At 35.7% G+C, this 18,608-nt stretch overlaps 1 protein-coding gene across 1 annotated transcript in view; it reads left to right on the top strand.

Annotated features, from left to right (window-relative positions):
• sema3ab (sema domain, immunoglobulin domain (Ig), short basic domain, secreted, (semaphorin) 3Ab) overlaps positions 1-18,215 on the top strand; it is a 42,435-nt gene extending 24,220 nt beyond the window's left edge. Inside the window, exons 4-17 of the mRNA XM_051871167.1 lie at positions 961-1,080; positions 1,289-1,382; positions 2,152-2,271; positions 3,818-3,960; positions 6,593-6,707; positions 6,820-6,889; positions 7,042-7,186; positions 7,290-7,509; positions 7,599-7,690; positions 7,927-7,968; positions 9,428-9,585; positions 11,215-11,282; positions 13,507-13,652; positions 15,001-18,215. Of these exons, the coding sequence (XP_051727127.1) occupies positions 961-1,080; positions 1,289-1,382; positions 2,152-2,271; positions 3,818-3,960; positions 6,593-6,707; positions 6,820-6,889; positions 7,042-7,186; positions 7,290-7,509; positions 7,599-7,690; positions 7,927-7,968; positions 9,428-9,585; positions 11,215-11,282; positions 13,507-13,652; positions 15,001-15,471 (2,004 nt within the window). The 3' untranslated portion in view covers positions 15,472-18,215. The remainder of the gene's footprint in view (positions 1-960; positions 1,081-1,288; positions 1,383-2,151; positions 2,272-3,817; positions 3,961-6,592; positions 6,708-6,819; positions 6,890-7,041; positions 7,187-7,289; positions 7,510-7,598; positions 7,691-7,926; positions 7,969-9,427; positions 9,586-11,214; positions 11,283-13,506; positions 13,653-15,000) is intronic.
• The last annotated feature ends 393 nt before the right edge of the window (positions 18,216-18,608 follow it).

Here is an 18,608-nt window from a genome sequence, read left to right as displayed (position 1 = left end):
AAATCTGACTGACAGGTCTCTGAGCAGCTGCGCAAATAAACATGGTGGCGCCCATTTCGCGTTATAGATCAAGATCATTTAAATAGGTTTTTAAACAACATAACACACTCACTTAAACATATTTGAGAATCGTAATATCAGATAGTTGATGACATGGTAAGCAAGTTTGTGAATATATTAAAAAAGGAGAAACTAAATAAAAGCGATACATCTGTCATACTGTGTTATTGTAGCTGCGGTGTGTGACGTGACAAGCGTGAAGCGTCGCCATGGAAACAATAAAGGGAAACAAAAAACTCAGCTAGAATATTTTAATTTAAACTCACGCATGAAAGGGTTAATTCCTAATTATTTTTATTTACTTTTGAACAAAGTCTTTTCATACAAAGTGATAATATAATTGCACTTTTATTTTCTCTATTTGAAAGTTTTTAATGCTGTTATTTGAAGTTATGTTTTTAAAATGTGATGTTAATAAAATATATTTTAATAAATTTTAACAGTTAAACTAAAAGCCTAGTTTATTACCATTTTGTTGGGGCGATTGGGGACAGGTGGGGCTCTGAACCCTTCTCCAAAGTGGGGAATAGCAGAAAAAGTTTGAGAAACACTGGTTTAGGGGGATAGAATATACAGTTTGTACAGTATAAAAACCATTATGTCTATGTAAAGTTCCCATAAAACATAGAAACCCAACGTGTGTGTGTAGGTGATAAGCTGTCTGTGTATGTTGCCATTTGTTGACACAGATGGGATGCGTTTATTTATCTGAGAACGCAGTGACGACTGTGAATCAAGAAATGCCGATACACCGTGGATTTAGTTTGCTTTTCTCTCTGTCAAGTTCAAGGTGTTGTTTTGGAAGTTCCTGTTGGTCAAACATTGGCTACATCAATACAAATGCTATGTTTTCTGATCATAAATTCAGTAAATGTTGACTCGTTCTCTCTCTCTCTGCAGAAGGAGTGCTCTAACTTCATAAAGGTTCTGCAGCCGTTTAATCAGACGCACTTGTATGTGTGTGGAACAGGAGCCTTTCATCCCGTCTGTGCTTATGTGGAAGTGGGCAAACGCCCGGAGGTAAACACATCACATCAGTTATTATTTCACAGTACATTGGCTATTCTATTCTGTCACATTATTATGCCATTTTTGATTATTTAGAGGTTGCAGATAAGACCATAAAATGAATCATAAAGAAGTGTTTAAGGGTGAAATGTAAGGAAAAATCGATGAATGTTTCATTGTGGATTTGCATAAGATTGATTGTGTGCTTGTTTCTATCCAGGACAACATTTTTCGGCTAGGGTCGTCAAACTTTGAAAATGGCCGTGGAAAGAGTCCCTATGACCCCAAACTGCTGACTGCTTCCATGCTGATCGGTGAGTGTGTGAGGCAATGTGAAGCTAAAGTGAGAGATGCTGAAAATCATGTATGGACTGGAAAAAAGGAAATAATAATACCTATAATAACTGAAATTCTGAAATTCATGTATCATTTTCATCTCAACCTGTCACTCAAATTATGTTGATAATATAATTATTTGGAGAGAAAGAGAGAACACGTTTCTCTTCTCAATAGCAGTTTTGTTATGCTTCAATGAGCTGGTTTATTTAGCACTCTGAGAAATTAATTAAACTATAAACAGAACATAAAGACGATTTGGTTAGTTAGTGAAAATGAATATAGGTCTCTTTCTGTCCGTCTCTCCCTCTCTCTGTGTGTGTATTTGGTGTGTGGCAGTGCATAATCCAGCGCGTGTTTTGCTCTGGTTCATGTGTTCTGAATGGAAACTCAACACCCTTGATTAATGGTCTCTCTTCAAGATGACCGGTGCAGACTGTTCCTCTGGTTTTATGCTCTACCTGCAGAGCGTTTTACTGTTAAATCTCTCGTCTCAGATTAAAGGTCACTTATGACACAGACACACACAAACAGTCCCATTCTCTCATGCCATCCCTGAGCGTGAAATTGCCTGTGAGTGTTGACTGTCACACCTCTTTGAATCCTTACCTGAGCTGTTATTAAAGTTTACAAAAACCGAGATTGAACTAGATCCTAGATCTCCTGATATATATTTTTTTTCCATCCACATTGAACTCACATTAACCATACTGAATATGAGTTTTAATTTGCGTGTTTGATCATCAGATGGGGAACTGTATGCTGGGACATCAGCAGACTTCATGGGCCGGGACTTTGCCATTTTCCGAACTTTAGGCAAGCACCATCCAATCAGAACAGAGCAGCACGACTCCAGATGGCTAAACGGTGAGACATAAAAAAAGGAAATAAACAATAAATAAATAAAAACACATTTACACAGAGTACCCATGACTTTATATTTAAAATGAATGCAAGTAAATCAGTATACTGCATGCACCGTTTTTTTTTTTTTTATATATATTTTTGAAAAGTTTCCAATGCTCACCAAGGCTACATTTATTTGAAAAATACAGAAAAAATAGCAATATTACAATTTAAGCTGTTTTCTCTTTTAATATATTTTCAAATGTAATTTATTCCTGTGATATCAAAGCTGAATCAGCATCATTACTCCAGTCTTCAGTGTCACATGATCCTTTGGAAATCATTCTAATATGATGATTTGGTGCTCAAGAAGTTAAATTTGTTTTATTTATTTATTTTTTAATCAATGTTGAAAACAGTTGTGCTGCTTAATATTTTTGTGGAAACCATAAAGCATTTTTTTTTTTTTTGCATTTTCACTTTGATTATTAGAAAGTTCAAAAGAACAGCATCTATTTGAAATAGAAATCTTTTGTGACATTATATGTCTATACTGTCACTTTTGATCAATTGAATGGATCTTTGCTGAATAAAAGCATTAATTTCTTTCAATAAAAAATAAATAAATAAATAATAATAATAATAAAATCTTACTGACCCCAAACTTTTGAATGGTAGTGTAGGCTACATGGGTACCAGTTATGAAATGCTCATACTGAGCATACTGGACATGCTCCTTATAAACAGCATTTTTATATGTATAATGTAATTGTACATTATACATATAAAACATGTATTATACATATATATATATATGTGTGTGTGTGTGTGTGTGTGTGTGTGTGTGTGTGTGTGTGTGTGTGTTTATGACCTTCATTGAAAGCAAAAAAGTGTGAAAGTCTCAGAGTAAATTAAAAAATAATATAAAATAAAATAAGGCAGTAAAGAGGTAATTGTGTGGACTTTATATCTCATCTTCCATAAATTAAATTAAACATAAAAACTTTAAAGGAATGGTTACCACCCGAAATATAAACTTTATACAGGACATATAATTTTATCGCAACATTTTGATAAAAATAATATTTTATGGTCATGTTTTGCATGAACTACCCACACAAATGTGCGGTTATATGTGTGAGAGAGAAATAGAGAATTCCTTAATTTTTAATCTCTATCTGAAAAAAAAAGTTATCAATGTCATCACCTCACAGCTTGTGTGCTAACATGTATGAGTGAATTAGTATTATATACTAAATAGCCTCATTTCCTCATCCTTCTTTTTGTTAACTACTGAATTAAAGAGTAAACGAATGCCTTTGCCTCCAGTGAACATGTTTTGCGTCATAGTATCGTATGTGTGGCAGAACCTGATTTCACCAAGTGCAGCATGTTCCTGGATAAACATCTTTTTTGATCCTGGAACAACATTCCAATCAACCTGTCAGATTTGAGGGACAAGTTTACAGTTTATGTCAAGTTTAGGCTTACAACCAGGGTTAGGTGCTTCTCTTGCTTATTGGTCCACACTAGTTTTGGGTAAATTATTTGTTTGTTGTCCATCCAGATCCTAGGTTTGTCAGTGTGCATCTCATCCCAGAGAGTGACAACCCTGAAGATGACAAGATCTATCTGTTCTTCAGAGAGAATGCCATTGATGGGGAGCAAATCAGCAAAGCCACACATGCCAGAATCGGACAGCTATGCAAGGTACAAAGACTCCTCACACACACATACACCAAAGGACCCCATATATATGACTCCACTGGCTGATCCACACACATATAAACTCATTTTATATCTCAGAAGACTGGAATTATCAGTTATGTTTCAACTTTACCCCAGATGCAACCTAGGCTCATTAGAAAACCGTGCCTCTTCCTACATTTGTTTGCAAAACTCCAAAAAGGTTCCTATACATACATTTCGCTGCAGTGACGATTGAAATATTAACAAGATTTCATATCATGAGATTTCTCTTTGCTAAGCTGCGTACACACAAACCTTTGCTCCATTCCTCTCCTTCTCATGGTGGCGAGACAGGTAGGAGAATGGCCAGAGCCAGTGTTTTTGCATTAGGCTTCACCTCTGCTGTTTTGCGGCCTTGCTCTCACCCCCCACAGTGAAACTTAAGAGATGCCTAAAATGTCACAGGAGCCATCAGGCGAGAGAACAAAGACTCCTCTGTGGAGAAAATGTGAGACTTTGGCAGACTCGTTCAGCTCAAGTGCGAGTCTACAGCTTGAAGCGGTAGAAAGGTGTTCTCAATTACAGCTCGCTCGGTATTCCGGTATGACTGGAATCCTCCCTTCACTGGTGCAGACAATTGTCTCATTATGCAGAGTGTATGTTTGGTTTATGCAATGCATTTTCCAGCCCTGCTAATTAGAGCTGATCGATCCAGTGCGAGGGAGACTGTTTATATTGCTCATGTGTTTCACATGCCGACTGCCAGGTTTTGGTGTAAAATGTGTGAGTAAATACACATGCACACCTCTTTCAAATGATCTGTATCAATAGTAATTCTCTATCTGTGCTATGGATGATTTTTTTGAGACTTATGTTGAATTGCATCTACTTCAAAACGGTCATAGATTAAGATTTTTCTTGATATTTTGACATGTAAGATGTCATGGTACTATAAAAACACTGCAAGTTTCAGAGCTCAAAATTTCATTGTCGGTTTAATAGCAGCTTTTTAATTTTTTAAACAAAGCTGCCAAAATGACTCTATTATGTATTAGAAATTAATACATCAGTGCAAGGCTGGCTGTTTATTTTTAACTATCTGAATGTCTCAGTAGAGTGCTGTAATCAATACTTTCCACAATTAGTTGATCTCGGCAGCTGTAATAGTAAAAATGTTGTAAAAAGTGTTGAAAAGCATTGAAAAGTATCTTAAATGAGACACTAAATTTCTTAATGATTATTTGATGTAAAAATCTTGATAACATTATAAGTGCACCTTAAGAAACATGATTTCAATAGTTTCAATACTTTATTTCAATAGTCCACTTAAGAATTCTACTACTAACTATAGCAACTTTGCAACAACATGTCAACTAGCTTTCATTAATTGCAACTACATGTCAACTAACTCTCTTTAGAGCATTAGTAGACTGTTGGGGGAGCATCAAAATAAAGTATAAATACACTAAAAACTGGTAGTTGACATGTAGTTGCAAAGTTACTTATAGTTAGTAGAATGTCTAAAGTGGACTGTTACCTCAAATTGAATTAGCTATACTCACAATTCAGTTGAAATTTGAATTAAATTGGCATTGCCCCACAAGAATTTACAGAATTTTAGTTCAAAGAAATTGAACAGATAATGGTATTCTGAGAAATTGACACTAGTCCATAAATCTTTAAGACTTTTTAAATGTTCAAATGCAGTTGTCAAGTCAAAATTCAAAGTTTGTATTAACAAACTTTATTTATTTTTTATTAGGATTATATGAATTTCTTTGAATTTCCTTATTTGATTTCCTTAAATATAAATTTGAATTTCAAAACTAGTTCAGTTTTGCATGGACAAGCAACACCCAACATATAACTACAAAAATGTAAAAACAACAACAACAAAAAAAAAGTAGTGTTAAAGGATTAGTTCACTTTCAAAATGAAAATTAGCCCTTTACTCACCCTCAAGCCATCCTAGGTGTATATGACTTTCTTCTTTCTGACGCTCTCTTGGAGACATTTTAAAAAAATATCCTGACGCATCCGAGCTTTATAATGGCAATGAATGGGACCCACGAGTATGAGCTAAAGAAAGTGCATCCATCTACTTCTATCCATCATAAACGTGTACTCCACATGGCTCCGGGGGGTTAATAAAGGCCTTCTTAAGCAAAGCGATGCATTTGTGTAAAAACATAAAAAAAATAATGTAATATTTAAAAATATATTTAACTAGTTATGAAGTAAAATATCTAGCTTCCGCCAGACCGCCTTCCGTATTCAGCGTACGAAGAAAGTGTAAAACTCTTGCAGTTCAAAAAGATTATGCTACGTCCTACGCCTTCCCTATTCAACCTGACGCAACGCCAGTTCACACTTTCTTAGTAACTTGAATACAGAAGGCGGTCTGGCGGAAGCTAGATATTTTACTTCAAAACTTGTTAAATATGGATATGAATATGGATATACACAAACACATCATTTCGCTTCAGAAGGCCTTTATTAACCCCCCGGAACTGTGTGGAGTACAAGTTTATGATGGATGGATGTGGATGGAAGCACTTTCTTCAGCTCACAATGATATTCTTTCACACATTGGCTTCTCTGAAGTAAATGTGAAGTAAGATGATACAAGTAGGTTTTAATTTGTTTTTGACAGAACGACTTTGGAGGCCACAGGAGTTTGGTGAACAAATGGACCACCTTCCTAAAGGCTCGTTTAATCTGTTCCGTTCCTGGCCTGAATGGCATCGACACACACTTTGATGAACTACGTAAGTTACCCTATTACAATACCTTCAAATTTTACTCTTCTGCCCTACTTAGAAGTATTTAGTTGGCCACTCACAGTTGCCAGTGACTGAAATTGTGTTTAATTGTTTCCAGAGGATGTTTTTCTCATGAGCTCCAAGGATCCTAAAAACCCTATTATCTATGCTGTATTTACAACATCCAGGTATTAATACATCCAATTTACACCAAATTCCCAGTCAAAAGCCTGTCTGCTTATTCTCTCTTTTTGTATTCAAAGCTTGATAATTGTATTTTAAGTCCCTAAAGGTGAACCTGTGAAAAAAACTCATAATTACTTTTTTCTCTGGTTTACAGTAACATCTTTAAGGGCTCAGCGGTATGCATGTACAGTATGGCAGATATCAGGAGGGTGTTTCTGGGCCCGTATGCCCATCGAGATGGACCCAACTACCAATGGGTACCATTTTTGGGTAGAGTGCCATACCCAAGACCTGGCACGGTAAGACGGCCAGTCAGTGCCGATACCAATGTACAATTTACTTTTCAAATGAAAGTGAATTGCCTGCTTTGATTTTAACACAAGTTCTCCTGAATGCTTACAGTGCCCCAGCAAAACGTTTGATGGTTTTGAGTCAACAAAGGACTTTCCTGATGACGTTATCACATTTGCCAGAAGCCATCCGGCCATGTACAACCCAGTGTTCCCCATCAACAACCGTCCAATCATAATCAAAACTGATGTTGACTACCAGTTCACTCAGATAGTGGTGGACAGGGTAGAGGCAGAGGACGGCCAGTATGATGTCATGTTTATCGGCACTGGTGTGTAGAATAATAATGTGTAGAATTAAATAATGTGATTTATATGATTTTTTTTTAGCAAAGTTAATCATGTTATTTTTCTACCGTAGACATGGGCACAGTTCTTAAGGTGGTTTCAATCCCTAGAGGAACATGGCATGACCTTGAGGAAGTCCTGTTGGAAGAGATGACTGTGTTCAGAGTGGGTTTATAGAGTCTTTTATACTTATTTATTTCTAATAGCTTTATTAGTAGTATTTTTTTCCCTTAGAAAACAATTTACTGTACTGTACATTCTACTGTGTAGCATTTTTTTCCACAAAAACACTCCAAAGGCACAATTTATAGACTCTTATCAATTTCCCCCTTTTTCATACTGAGATATATTTTGTAATATTTTAGTGATAAACAATATGAAGTATATATATCTTTTTACAGGAACCAACAGCCATTACTGCCATGGAGCTCTCCACAAAGCAGGTATGTATTATTAGAACTTCAAACAACTGATCCCTTAATGCAATAAAGGTGGTGAAAGCAGCTCTTTATATGTGGCGGCATTGAACATGATTCCATTAGGCAAGACTGAGCAACATAATTGGTTTGATAGGTGAAGTGCAGGGAACAGAGTGAATCTAAAATAGCGAAACAGGCCTAATACTTTACAGAACACAGCTGCATATGTACATACATTTGTTCTTACCCTTGTTCTAACACTGATGAATCACTACTATTCTAAAGTTTGGGGTCAGTAAGATTTTGCAATGTTTTTAAAAGAAGTCTTTTATGCTCACCATAAATGCAGTAAAACAGTAATATTGTGAAATATTATAATTTAAAATAACTAGTTTCTATTTCAATGTATTATTATTATTATTATTATTATTATTATTGTGTGATAGCAAAGCTGAATTTTTAGCATCATTACTCCAGTCTTCAGTGTCACATGATCCTTCAGAAATCATTCTAATATGCTGATTTGCTGCTCAAATACCATTTTTATGTTATTATTTTATTATTTACACAGTTGAGAATGGTTGTGCTGCTTAATATTTTTGAGGAAATCATGGATGGATGGATGGATGGTTGGCTGGTTAGGTTAGTTAGTTGGTTGGTTGGTTGGTTGGTTGGTTGGTTGGTTGGTTGGTTTGGTTAGTTGGTTAGTTAGTTGGTTGGTTGGTTGGTTGATTGGTTTGGTTAGTTGGTTGGTTGGTTGGTTGGTTTGGATGATTGGTTGGTTGGTTGGTTGTTTTTTAAGGCCAGGAATCTGTGATTTTTGCATACATGTGGTTTTAAGTTGGTTCTAAAGTTATCCAAAATGTACAAACTGGCTGATAGATCATGATTTGTGCATGGAAACCATTCACTCACAATAAGACCCAATAAGTCAGGTGACCTCCCTAGAGCAGAACTAGCCTAGCATGTGAGATTTTTGAAAAAGAGTCAACTGATCAGCTAAGATAGCACTGAGTGTTTTGTAGGAAACTTACCATGCCACTCTGCATTTTGTTGACAGAGGTGATATAGACCAGCCAGATTTATCATGTACCAAAAAACCCCAACACACACACACACACACGCGTTGCTTGACCTCAATCTACATTACGCAGAGCAGGGGCTGCTGTCACAGTCACTCACACAACACGGCAACACAAGGTACTGCCATTAGAGGCCACACATACACACACAGTGTCACACACACCAGCTGGTTTTACACTCAGGACTGCAGCGTGATCTCTCCTTTAGACGGTGTGAATAATCAAACAGACACTGAGAGGTTATCTGAAGCGATATATAATTAAACAGCTGCAAGCCCCGAGAAAGTTCCCGTATCCTCAGTGAAACAGTCATTAACTCAGCTATCACACCACAACAGACCACAAAAACTTTGCCGTCATTGTTTCAAGGAAGTCTCAATCTCTCTGCTCTATCTTTACAGCAACAACTCTATCTTGGATCCACCATTGGGGTTTCTCAGATGCCTCTGCATCGCTGTGACGTGTACGGGAAGGCCTGCGCTGAGTGCTGTCTGGCACGTGATCCTTACTGTGCCTGGGATGGCTCACAATGTTCACGATACTTCCCAACTGCTAAGAGGTACAGTAAGGAACAATGAAACACTGCAATGTTGACCTAAAATGAAAAAGATGCTTCTTTCCACTGAATTTTGTTTTTTTTCCCCACAATGAGCTTATGAATTCCTTTCTAATGGCAAATATATATCAAAAGCTACTGTTTTTTTTTTTGTCTCAATTAGTTTTTTTTTTGTCTCAATTAATTTTTTTTTTAACTGTTTGAAATAGCTCAAGGTGATAGATTCAGCATATTTTTAGTTAACATTTACAGTCACTTAAATGAGGTTTTAGTAATGTCATTGCTATTTTTAGGCTGCATCTCAAAGCACATGCAACACTGCAAACTTAAAGGAGTAGTTGACAGTGTTAATTCAGTAATATTTATTTAGTATTTTAGTTTTTATTCATATTTTAAATTAGCTTTTTTAATTAAGTTTTCATTTTAATTTTAGTTTGTTATAATATTTTTATGTGATTTTGTCTTGTTAAATAGTTATTTATAAGATTTAATTTATTTTTTTATTTCAGTTTTAGTTTTACTCATTTTAGTACTTCATCTTAAAAATTATTTCATTTAGTTGCCTAAGCAACATTTCTTTTTTTTTAAAGTTTTCATCTAATATTAATGTTTTAATTTATTAAATTAATTCATTTTAAAAATTAATTAAATTAATCAAAAATAATATTTAAATTATTTAAATTCTAAAATATTTAAATTAATGAAAACGATTTTTAATAGTTTTAGTTTTAGTTAACAATAACAACACATAGTTGATACAAAAATGAACACCAGAATGAAAATTCTGTCATTTACTCACCCTCATATTATTACAAACCTGTATGATCGTCTTTCTTCCGTGGAACACAAAAGGATATTTTTTATTAGAATGTCTATGCTGCATAGTCTATACATAATGAAAAAAATATGTATTTTGACTAGGGTACACAAAAAAAGTACATAAGAAGTATTGAAAAAGATAAAAAAAAATTTTCGGTGAACTTAACGTCAATTGTACCATTAAACACTTTCCAATTAACCAAATACAGAACAATAGAAGTTTTGAAAGCTTTTCACAGTACATATCATTTCACATTTGACTTCTTGAACTTTTTTGAAGTGTCCATCAAAACCTCATTGGACTTTCCAGCTGTCCATTGTAGAAACTCATCTCCTTTGGGCCGTCAAAAGCAAGCACACCCCTACTTAATACTTCATCTTCAATTTCCCAAACAAGAACAATACGGGTCTCACATTCACAGTCCATGTCAAGTTGCAGTAGCAAGTAATATGTTTGTGGACGATGTTCTCAGAAGGTTCTTTGTGCACTACTGGTGCTGAAAAGGCTTCACATATTGCCAGCATTACCGAGTTGTCTCAAAGGTACATTCAGGTCAAGACGTCTCAGTCAGGACATATACTACATGATATGTCTTTTCATAGAAGTTAGAGACTAAACAGCCCAGAGCTAAAACAGGTTCCATTTCAGACATACTTATATGCTCATGAAGAGCTGTGTTTGATTTACTTCGAGCATAACAAAGTGAGAGATTTTCTGCAAGACAGATGTGTGTGGGAGTGGATATGTGAGTTTCAGTGTGCTCACACTCACCTGCCCTCTCTAATTCTCTGCTGTGTGATGTACGCTTGCAGGAGAACGAGGCGTCAGGATATCAGGAACGGAGACCCTCTGACTCAATGTTCAGATCTGCAACACCACGGTAAACACCAGCGAATCTCAGATCATGTTTATAATATGTCCAACAACACACTGTTACTGTAGGTTAACAATCACAAATCTAAACTGAACTTTCTTCTAAGTTTTTATTTGATAACTAGATTAACATACAGTACCGTTTAACATTTCTATTTCAAATAAATAGATCTTATGAACTTTCTGTTCATCTAAGAATAAAAAAGTATCATGATTTCCACAAAAATATTAAGCAACATGACTGTTTTCAACATTGATGATAATAATAATAATAAGAATCTTTCTTGAACACCAAATCATATTAGCATATTAGAAATGATTTCTGAAGGATCATGTGACACTGAAGACTGGAGTAATGTTGCTGAAAATTCAGCTTTGCTATGAGGAATAAATTACATTTTAAATATATTCAAATAGAAAACACAGAACAGGTTTTTGCTTTGAAAAACGCTAGACGCGGGCAGTGGAATGGAGAGAAAAAAAGCAAGGTCTCAAAACATGAGTGGCTCGTTTTTTAGAGCGCCGTGCCATGAGCGAGACGCAGCAAAAGTCCATCTAGCGCATGTTTACATAGAAAAACAATGGAAAAGTAGTGCATTGGAATGGAAAAACGAGTTCTGTGTGAACAGCCTTTTACTTCTTAACTTTATGTTAAAGTCCCCGAGAACCGGAAGTTGCAACTGACTTTACTTCATTGTTGTGACGTATTTCCAAGTGAAACGGAATATTGAGTAGAGAGCAGGGTTTTGTTTTATCGCACCTCCTCTCCATCCCTCGCTCATAGCAGACTGATGGTTGGAGGGGAGTGGTTAAACGATATTCAACCCAAGCTGTCAAACTGACGTCATCAGAGAAGGAATTCCATTCCAGACCGGAAGTAAAGTTTCAGATTTTGATTAACAACAAACAATTTTTTAATGCATATTAACTTGCACAGATTAATTGTTCACCACAAGACTAGTAATGTGCGCTAACACAGTAAATAGGGTCAATTTTGATTTCATGACGACTTTAAGCATGCTAACATGTGACCTAGAAGGCAGTCAGGCCGTCATTAATGGAACAGGGTGTCATGCTTTAAAATAAAACTCCGGATATGCAGACTAATGAACATTTTGAGGCAGAGGAGATAATTGTAACTGTGCATAACGGTGTTTTAATAAAAGCTCTGCATACATGCCAGGTTAGTGTTTAATTAAAGCTTTTAAAATGAAACAAGACCTAAAATGTCCATTCCACTGTGTTAATGACATGTCTAACAGCTGAGAAACGTTTCACAGCTGTTGCAAAAATACAGGTTCTAGAACATGCACTTATACACATCCACTTACATATACACTCCCGTTTGTACGATTTGTGAAAGAGGTCTTTTGAAAGAAGTCTCTTCTGCTCACCAAGGCTACATTTATTTGATCACAAATAGAATAAAATTCAATACTCTGAAATATTATTATAATTTAAAATACCTTTTCTATTTTAATATATTTCAAAATGTAATTTATTCCTATGATGGGAAAGCTGCATCATTACTCCAGACTTCAGTGTCACATGATCCTTCAGAAATCATTCTAGTATGCTGATTTGCTGCTCAAGAAACTTTTCATATTATTATCAATGTTGATAACAGTTGTGCTGCTTAATATTTTTGGAGTCTGTGAGGCATTTTGTTGATAAATAGAAAATTCAAAAGAACAGCATTTATTTTTGAAATATACATTTTTGTAACATTATAGGCCTACTATCTTTACTGTCACTTTTTAACAAAAAAGTATTCATTTCTAAGAACAGAAACTTTTGAATGGTAGTGGTACATTGCATGGACACTGGAATCATGGAGACCACACACAGATTTCCTGTCGGAGTTCTGGTCTAACACACCTCATTATAGTGGCACCAATAACCCACAACACCGCGCTCTGACGTTTCATAGTTCAGACTTAAAAGAACTGCAGAAGAAAATGAAAGGCCGAGGAATAGATGCCACTTAACACAAGTGATTTTCTCTCTCTCTCTCTCTCTCTCTCTCTCTCTCTGCCTTGGATCCCTAGACACACTGAGAGATATACAGCTGTGATATAGACATGCTGGGTGTGGCTTTGTTTGTGTGATAGCATATGGTCCGAACCATCAGTTTATATTCTCACTGCTGGATGTCCTGTCTGTCCTGTCTCAGAATCAAGATTTCTCACTTGTTTTTATGTTTTGTGTTGTTTCCTGATCTATCTGAGCAGATGAGGCAGATGGCGAGAGAGGTTTGCTGGATAAAATGGTATATGGGGTTGAGAACAGCAGCTCTTTTCTGGAGTGCAGTCCTAAATCCCAACGTGCCCTTATTTACTGGCAGTTTCAGAGACATGGAGAGGACCGCAAACAAGAGGTATATGTTCTGTTGTTTATATGGTTGAGTCCACAAGTGAAAACTAAAGTCTGAGACCACAAGTAAAACCGCTTCTATTTTCTGTTTTATATTATCAGCATAACAATTTAGGTAAACGGTTGAACTGAAAAATTGAATTGCTTTGTATTTGGTTTTTCCCTCTTTTACTTAAATGATAGCAGCACTTGAGCCACATGAACCTCAAGACTGATGATCATGATCTCCAGCATGATTTGATAATAATCCAAAAAGCATCATGTGCTTTAATGGAAGAAAGAACGTCTGACCTTGTACAAGAGTTCACATGATCAATGTTACAGATGTGCTGGTTTGATTAGTGACCTAAGAATAGAATCTGAAATATTTCTTATTCATGGTTATTTATTTATTTATATTTATTTTTTATTCATTTATTTATAACACAACATATGACCAATGACTATATAAACAGAGAAATCACACTAAATCTGACATTTTTAATTTCCAATGTGGTAATAAATTAGATTTTTGCAATGTTAAATAGCAGCTCATTATTCATGCAAGCTTTCCATCAATCTTATTCCAAATTCCTCAGAACTGTGTGTTTGGTTTACCCTGATATCATAAAATAATTAATGAGCTGCATTGTATATATTAATAATTGTATATAAAGTGTCACACAGAAAGGTGCAAAAATAAATGTGTGTGTGTATATATATATATATATATATATATATATATATATATATATACAGTCAAACCAAAATTTATTCAAACATTTAAAGTCAACATAAAATCAAAATCAACCCTATTTACTTACGATTTACTTAATCTTTAAACATTTAAACATTTCATTCATTAATACAGTTTATTCACTATAGTTTAAAAAAAATGGTAATAAAATATGACAAGATCTCAGAGTTAGAACAGAGTTAGTGTCAGGAAAAAAATTACCTTAATTATGTCAGATAACACTTAAGCAAAACATGGTCAGGTCAAAGTGTCTGAATAATTTTTGGTTCCAAATTTTTATCAATTTTACTGGTAGTCCACTGTATAAATAATTTTTGGGTATAATATGCCACAGTTTACTTTATTTTGCTATCCTCACTTACATAAATGAACTATAGTGTCCTGCACCCACTAGTAAAAATCTATCAAAAATATAAAAAATGTCTGAATAATTTTGGTTTGACTGTATATATATATATATATATATATATATATATATATATATACATATATATATGTAATCACTTTGGTTTATGGAATGAATGCAGCCAAAAATGCTGAAACTGTTGTTGTCAATAATGTTTACAGTACTCAGAGCATGTGATTTCATCCATATGTCCGTGTGTGTGTGTTTTAGATAAAGTCCGATGAGCGGGTGTTGGGCACAGAACAGGGTCTGTTGATCCGAACCCTCCATCAGAAGGACTCGGGTGTATATTACTGCCACGCTGTCGAGCACGGCTTCATCCAGACCCTCCTCCGCCTCACCCTCAACGTCATTCCCGCAGAACACCTGGACGATCTCCTGCACCGAGACACGCCCGACAGCAATGATCCGGCCAACGGCAAGATGTGGTACAGGGACTTCCTGTCCCTCATCAACCCTCCGAGCCCGAACAGCGTCGACCAGCTCTGCGAACAGGTTTGGAAGAGAGAACGGAAACAGCGCAGGCAGAAAGCCAATCTGCTGCACTCCAGCCAGTCACACGCCAGCCAGCTCCTTCACTCCAGCCAATCACATGCCAGTAAGTGGAAGCTGCTACAGGAAAACAAGAAAGGACGCAACCGCAGGACCCACGAGATGCAGCGGGCACCCCGCAGCGTGTGACCTGGACGCCAAATAAAAAGGATGGGGACATCCAACAGACTTCTTCTGTTCCACAGACATAACGCTGAGACTGAAAACTGGAAGAGCGGAATTCCACTTCCTGTAGTGTGTGTGCGAGAGAGATTTACTTGTGAACCAGAGCACATCTTCATTCACACCTACAGTACGTATTGAGACTCGAACCCTGAGAGGACGTAATGTGATGCTAACAGATACTGAAATACCTGTAAATATGACATAAATACAAAAATATACTGTGAGACAGGTTTCAGTCTGTATAAAAACCCTGTTTCATTTTATGAGGGACAAAACATGGATGCTGAAAGACCACTGTTTAACCTCCATTTAGCTGAAGCACAACCCCAGCGCATTCTGGGTAATGAACTTGTCAGTAATATTATGTGTATAGTGTTGTTGACCTTAACATATACTGTATATCTTTGTATCAGAACTGTAGGCCCTTCTGTTTATGTACGTATCCATTAATTAAGGTATTGCTTCGTTATGGTTTATTCTTCTTTTCCCCCCGCTTTCCGTCTTCCTCCTTGTGTTTTCTACTTTCATCTGCTGCGAAAGCAATGCCTCAGCAAATCCATTAATGGAACTGTTGTTCCTCTGAATAAGCTCTTCCTGACAAGAAAAAAAAAAAACAAACAACTAAAAATCTTTTCTGCTATTTTTTTAGATTAATATTTAATTTTGTACTGTGCCAGAGTATATCTAAAATATTACATAATAGTTTTATTTTATTATTTGTTGTAAACCACTGCATTGTGAGGGTACACAAGTCCTCTTCACTATAACTTTTCCTCCTCAGTTAAGTTATTTGTTGACATGATTTAATCTATGTTCACATTCACGTTTATATAAAAGTATGTGAAATATCGTGGCTTTTATTAAGGAGTACTGCCATTATGATCCTTTTTGATAAGTTTGTTGCACATATTTGGGAAATACTGGTTTTCACTACATTTACAAAAGACAAATACAAATCATTTTTAAAAGACCAATGTACACTACCACTATGGAGACGCAGGGTACGTTTACACGACAACGATATGCTTAAAATAGAGAAGTTTTTCCCTTGAGTTTTCCGCGTACAGACGACACCATTGTCAAAACAATCCCCATTCAAACGAATCCATGAAAATGTCATCGTTTCCACATGTTTTTGTTGTTTACATGAGACCGTTTTCAAAAACTTGCACTTTGAAGTTTGCGTTTTCAGGCCACCAAAACTCCGTTGGCATGTAAATAAACGGCCAAAATGCATAAAAAGTTTCAGTTTTTATTTGAAAACGGTGTCGTGTAAATGGCCCCTAAATGAGTGTTTTCAGCTGAAGAATAATTCTGTTTAACGGCATAAATTCATTATTCTTTTTTATTGATGACCTTTGTAACTGCTAAAGAAGAAATACAGGTTCTAGTGTTTATATTTTATTTTTTTGATTTTTAAAATCCATCTTTTTTATGTGACACTCAAGCCCATATTTGAAGTCAACATAAAGTTACTATGTCCCATTTTGTTACTATAATGTGACAATTTTGATTAAAACAGCATATTTTTTTTAAATAAATTTTATTCCCAGGGAATTAACTGACTTATGAAACTCTCAAACTTGCTCTATGTGACAAAAGCTGAGTAAGACTGAACCAATGGGTGGCACCATTGTTTCAATCCGCCTCACTTTAGGATTTTAAAATGTTCTAAGTCGCTAATAAATTATACATATGAATTACATTTTGTGTATGTATGCATGTATATGTAATATATATATTCTTTAAAATGTAATTAATAGGGACTTTATTTGAGACATCTCTAAGGCATATATATATATATATATATATATATATATATATATATGCCTTAGAGATAGAGCAAGTTATTACATTTTGATGAGAGATTACGAAAACAAACTTTTTAATTTTTTTGGGAATAACTTATGGACTGATTATGATTAAGTAAATCATAAGTAAATAGGGTTGATTTTGATTTTATGTTGACTTTAAACATGCAAGGACAAGGGAGGACAAATTTACAACTGTTATATAATATACTGTGCCTGTCCCTCGGCTGAGGAAAGGACAGCTGCGTGACTAAAACTGCTGGGATCAGAGACAGAACACAGCATGGGACAAGGCTCCTTGACTCCTTGAGAAGTCCCACTTTCACCCCTCCCACTGAATTAGTTTTAGCTAGACGTTTTTGCCCCCTATTGTTGAGACCATGCATACACTCACACCTACAGCACACGTATATCTGAATGTAGCTGTGAACATATAGACTATTTATGAAAAAATGGTCCAAAATATATGCCACTGTGTACAAACTGCATGTGAATTTACAGCACCACTCACTTCTATACTCGTTTACAGTAGCTGTTCTTGTTAATGAGTGATTTGTCTGGCGTTGGATTCCAGGTGGTGCTTTAAATATTCTGTTATTCATGACAGATGGTGTTATCAACAGGCATAACTTCTGCCTGATAAACTCTCTCCCATTGTAGCTAAATATATAACCAACAGGAAACCGCTGTAAACTAAAGGATTTCAAATGCAAAACTTAAAAGTATGAACTTGATTGGTCAGCTCTGTTGGATGGACCTTGGGCAGAAAAGGACTGAACTGGAAATGGGGGACAAAGACATGAAAATGCTGCTGTAAATTATTCATTTCTGGCATGCATTCTGCTGTTCAAATAAATGTCTCTTCTAAAGAACCTGTTTTAGAGGAGTGGACCGCTGGATGAGTTTGTGTTTCTGATTGCCTTGGCAGTGTCGTTGTGTTCTAGGTCCTTTGACCGCTGCACCTGGGCCCAGGGAAAATTGCTCCCTGTCTTATATTATTTGTCTTTTCTTTCATGCTGGAGTTCATTGGGTTCTCAATCTCAACCATGGAACTTATGATACTGCTGAGAAAAGCAAAAGTATAATGTTCATGGTGAAATTACTGACACACTTACAGACACACAATAACAATGTGATTTAAAAGGACAATGTGATTTAAAGGGATAGTTCATCCAAAAATAAAAATTATCCCATGATTTACTCACCCTCTAACCATCCTACTGTAGGTGTATATGACCACCTTCTTTCAGACAAACACAGTTGGAGTTATACATGTAATATTATAAAATA

The sequence above is a fragment of the Ctenopharyngodon idella genome, chromosome 18 (assembly GCF_019924925.1).
Source record: "Ctenopharyngodon idella isolate HZGC_01 chromosome 18, HZGC01, whole genome shotgun sequence".
NCBI classification, from domain to species: Eukaryota; Metazoa; Chordata; class Actinopteri; order Cypriniformes; family Xenocyprididae; genus Ctenopharyngodon; species Ctenopharyngodon idella.
This window is presented reverse-complemented; position numbering and strand designations above follow the sequence as displayed.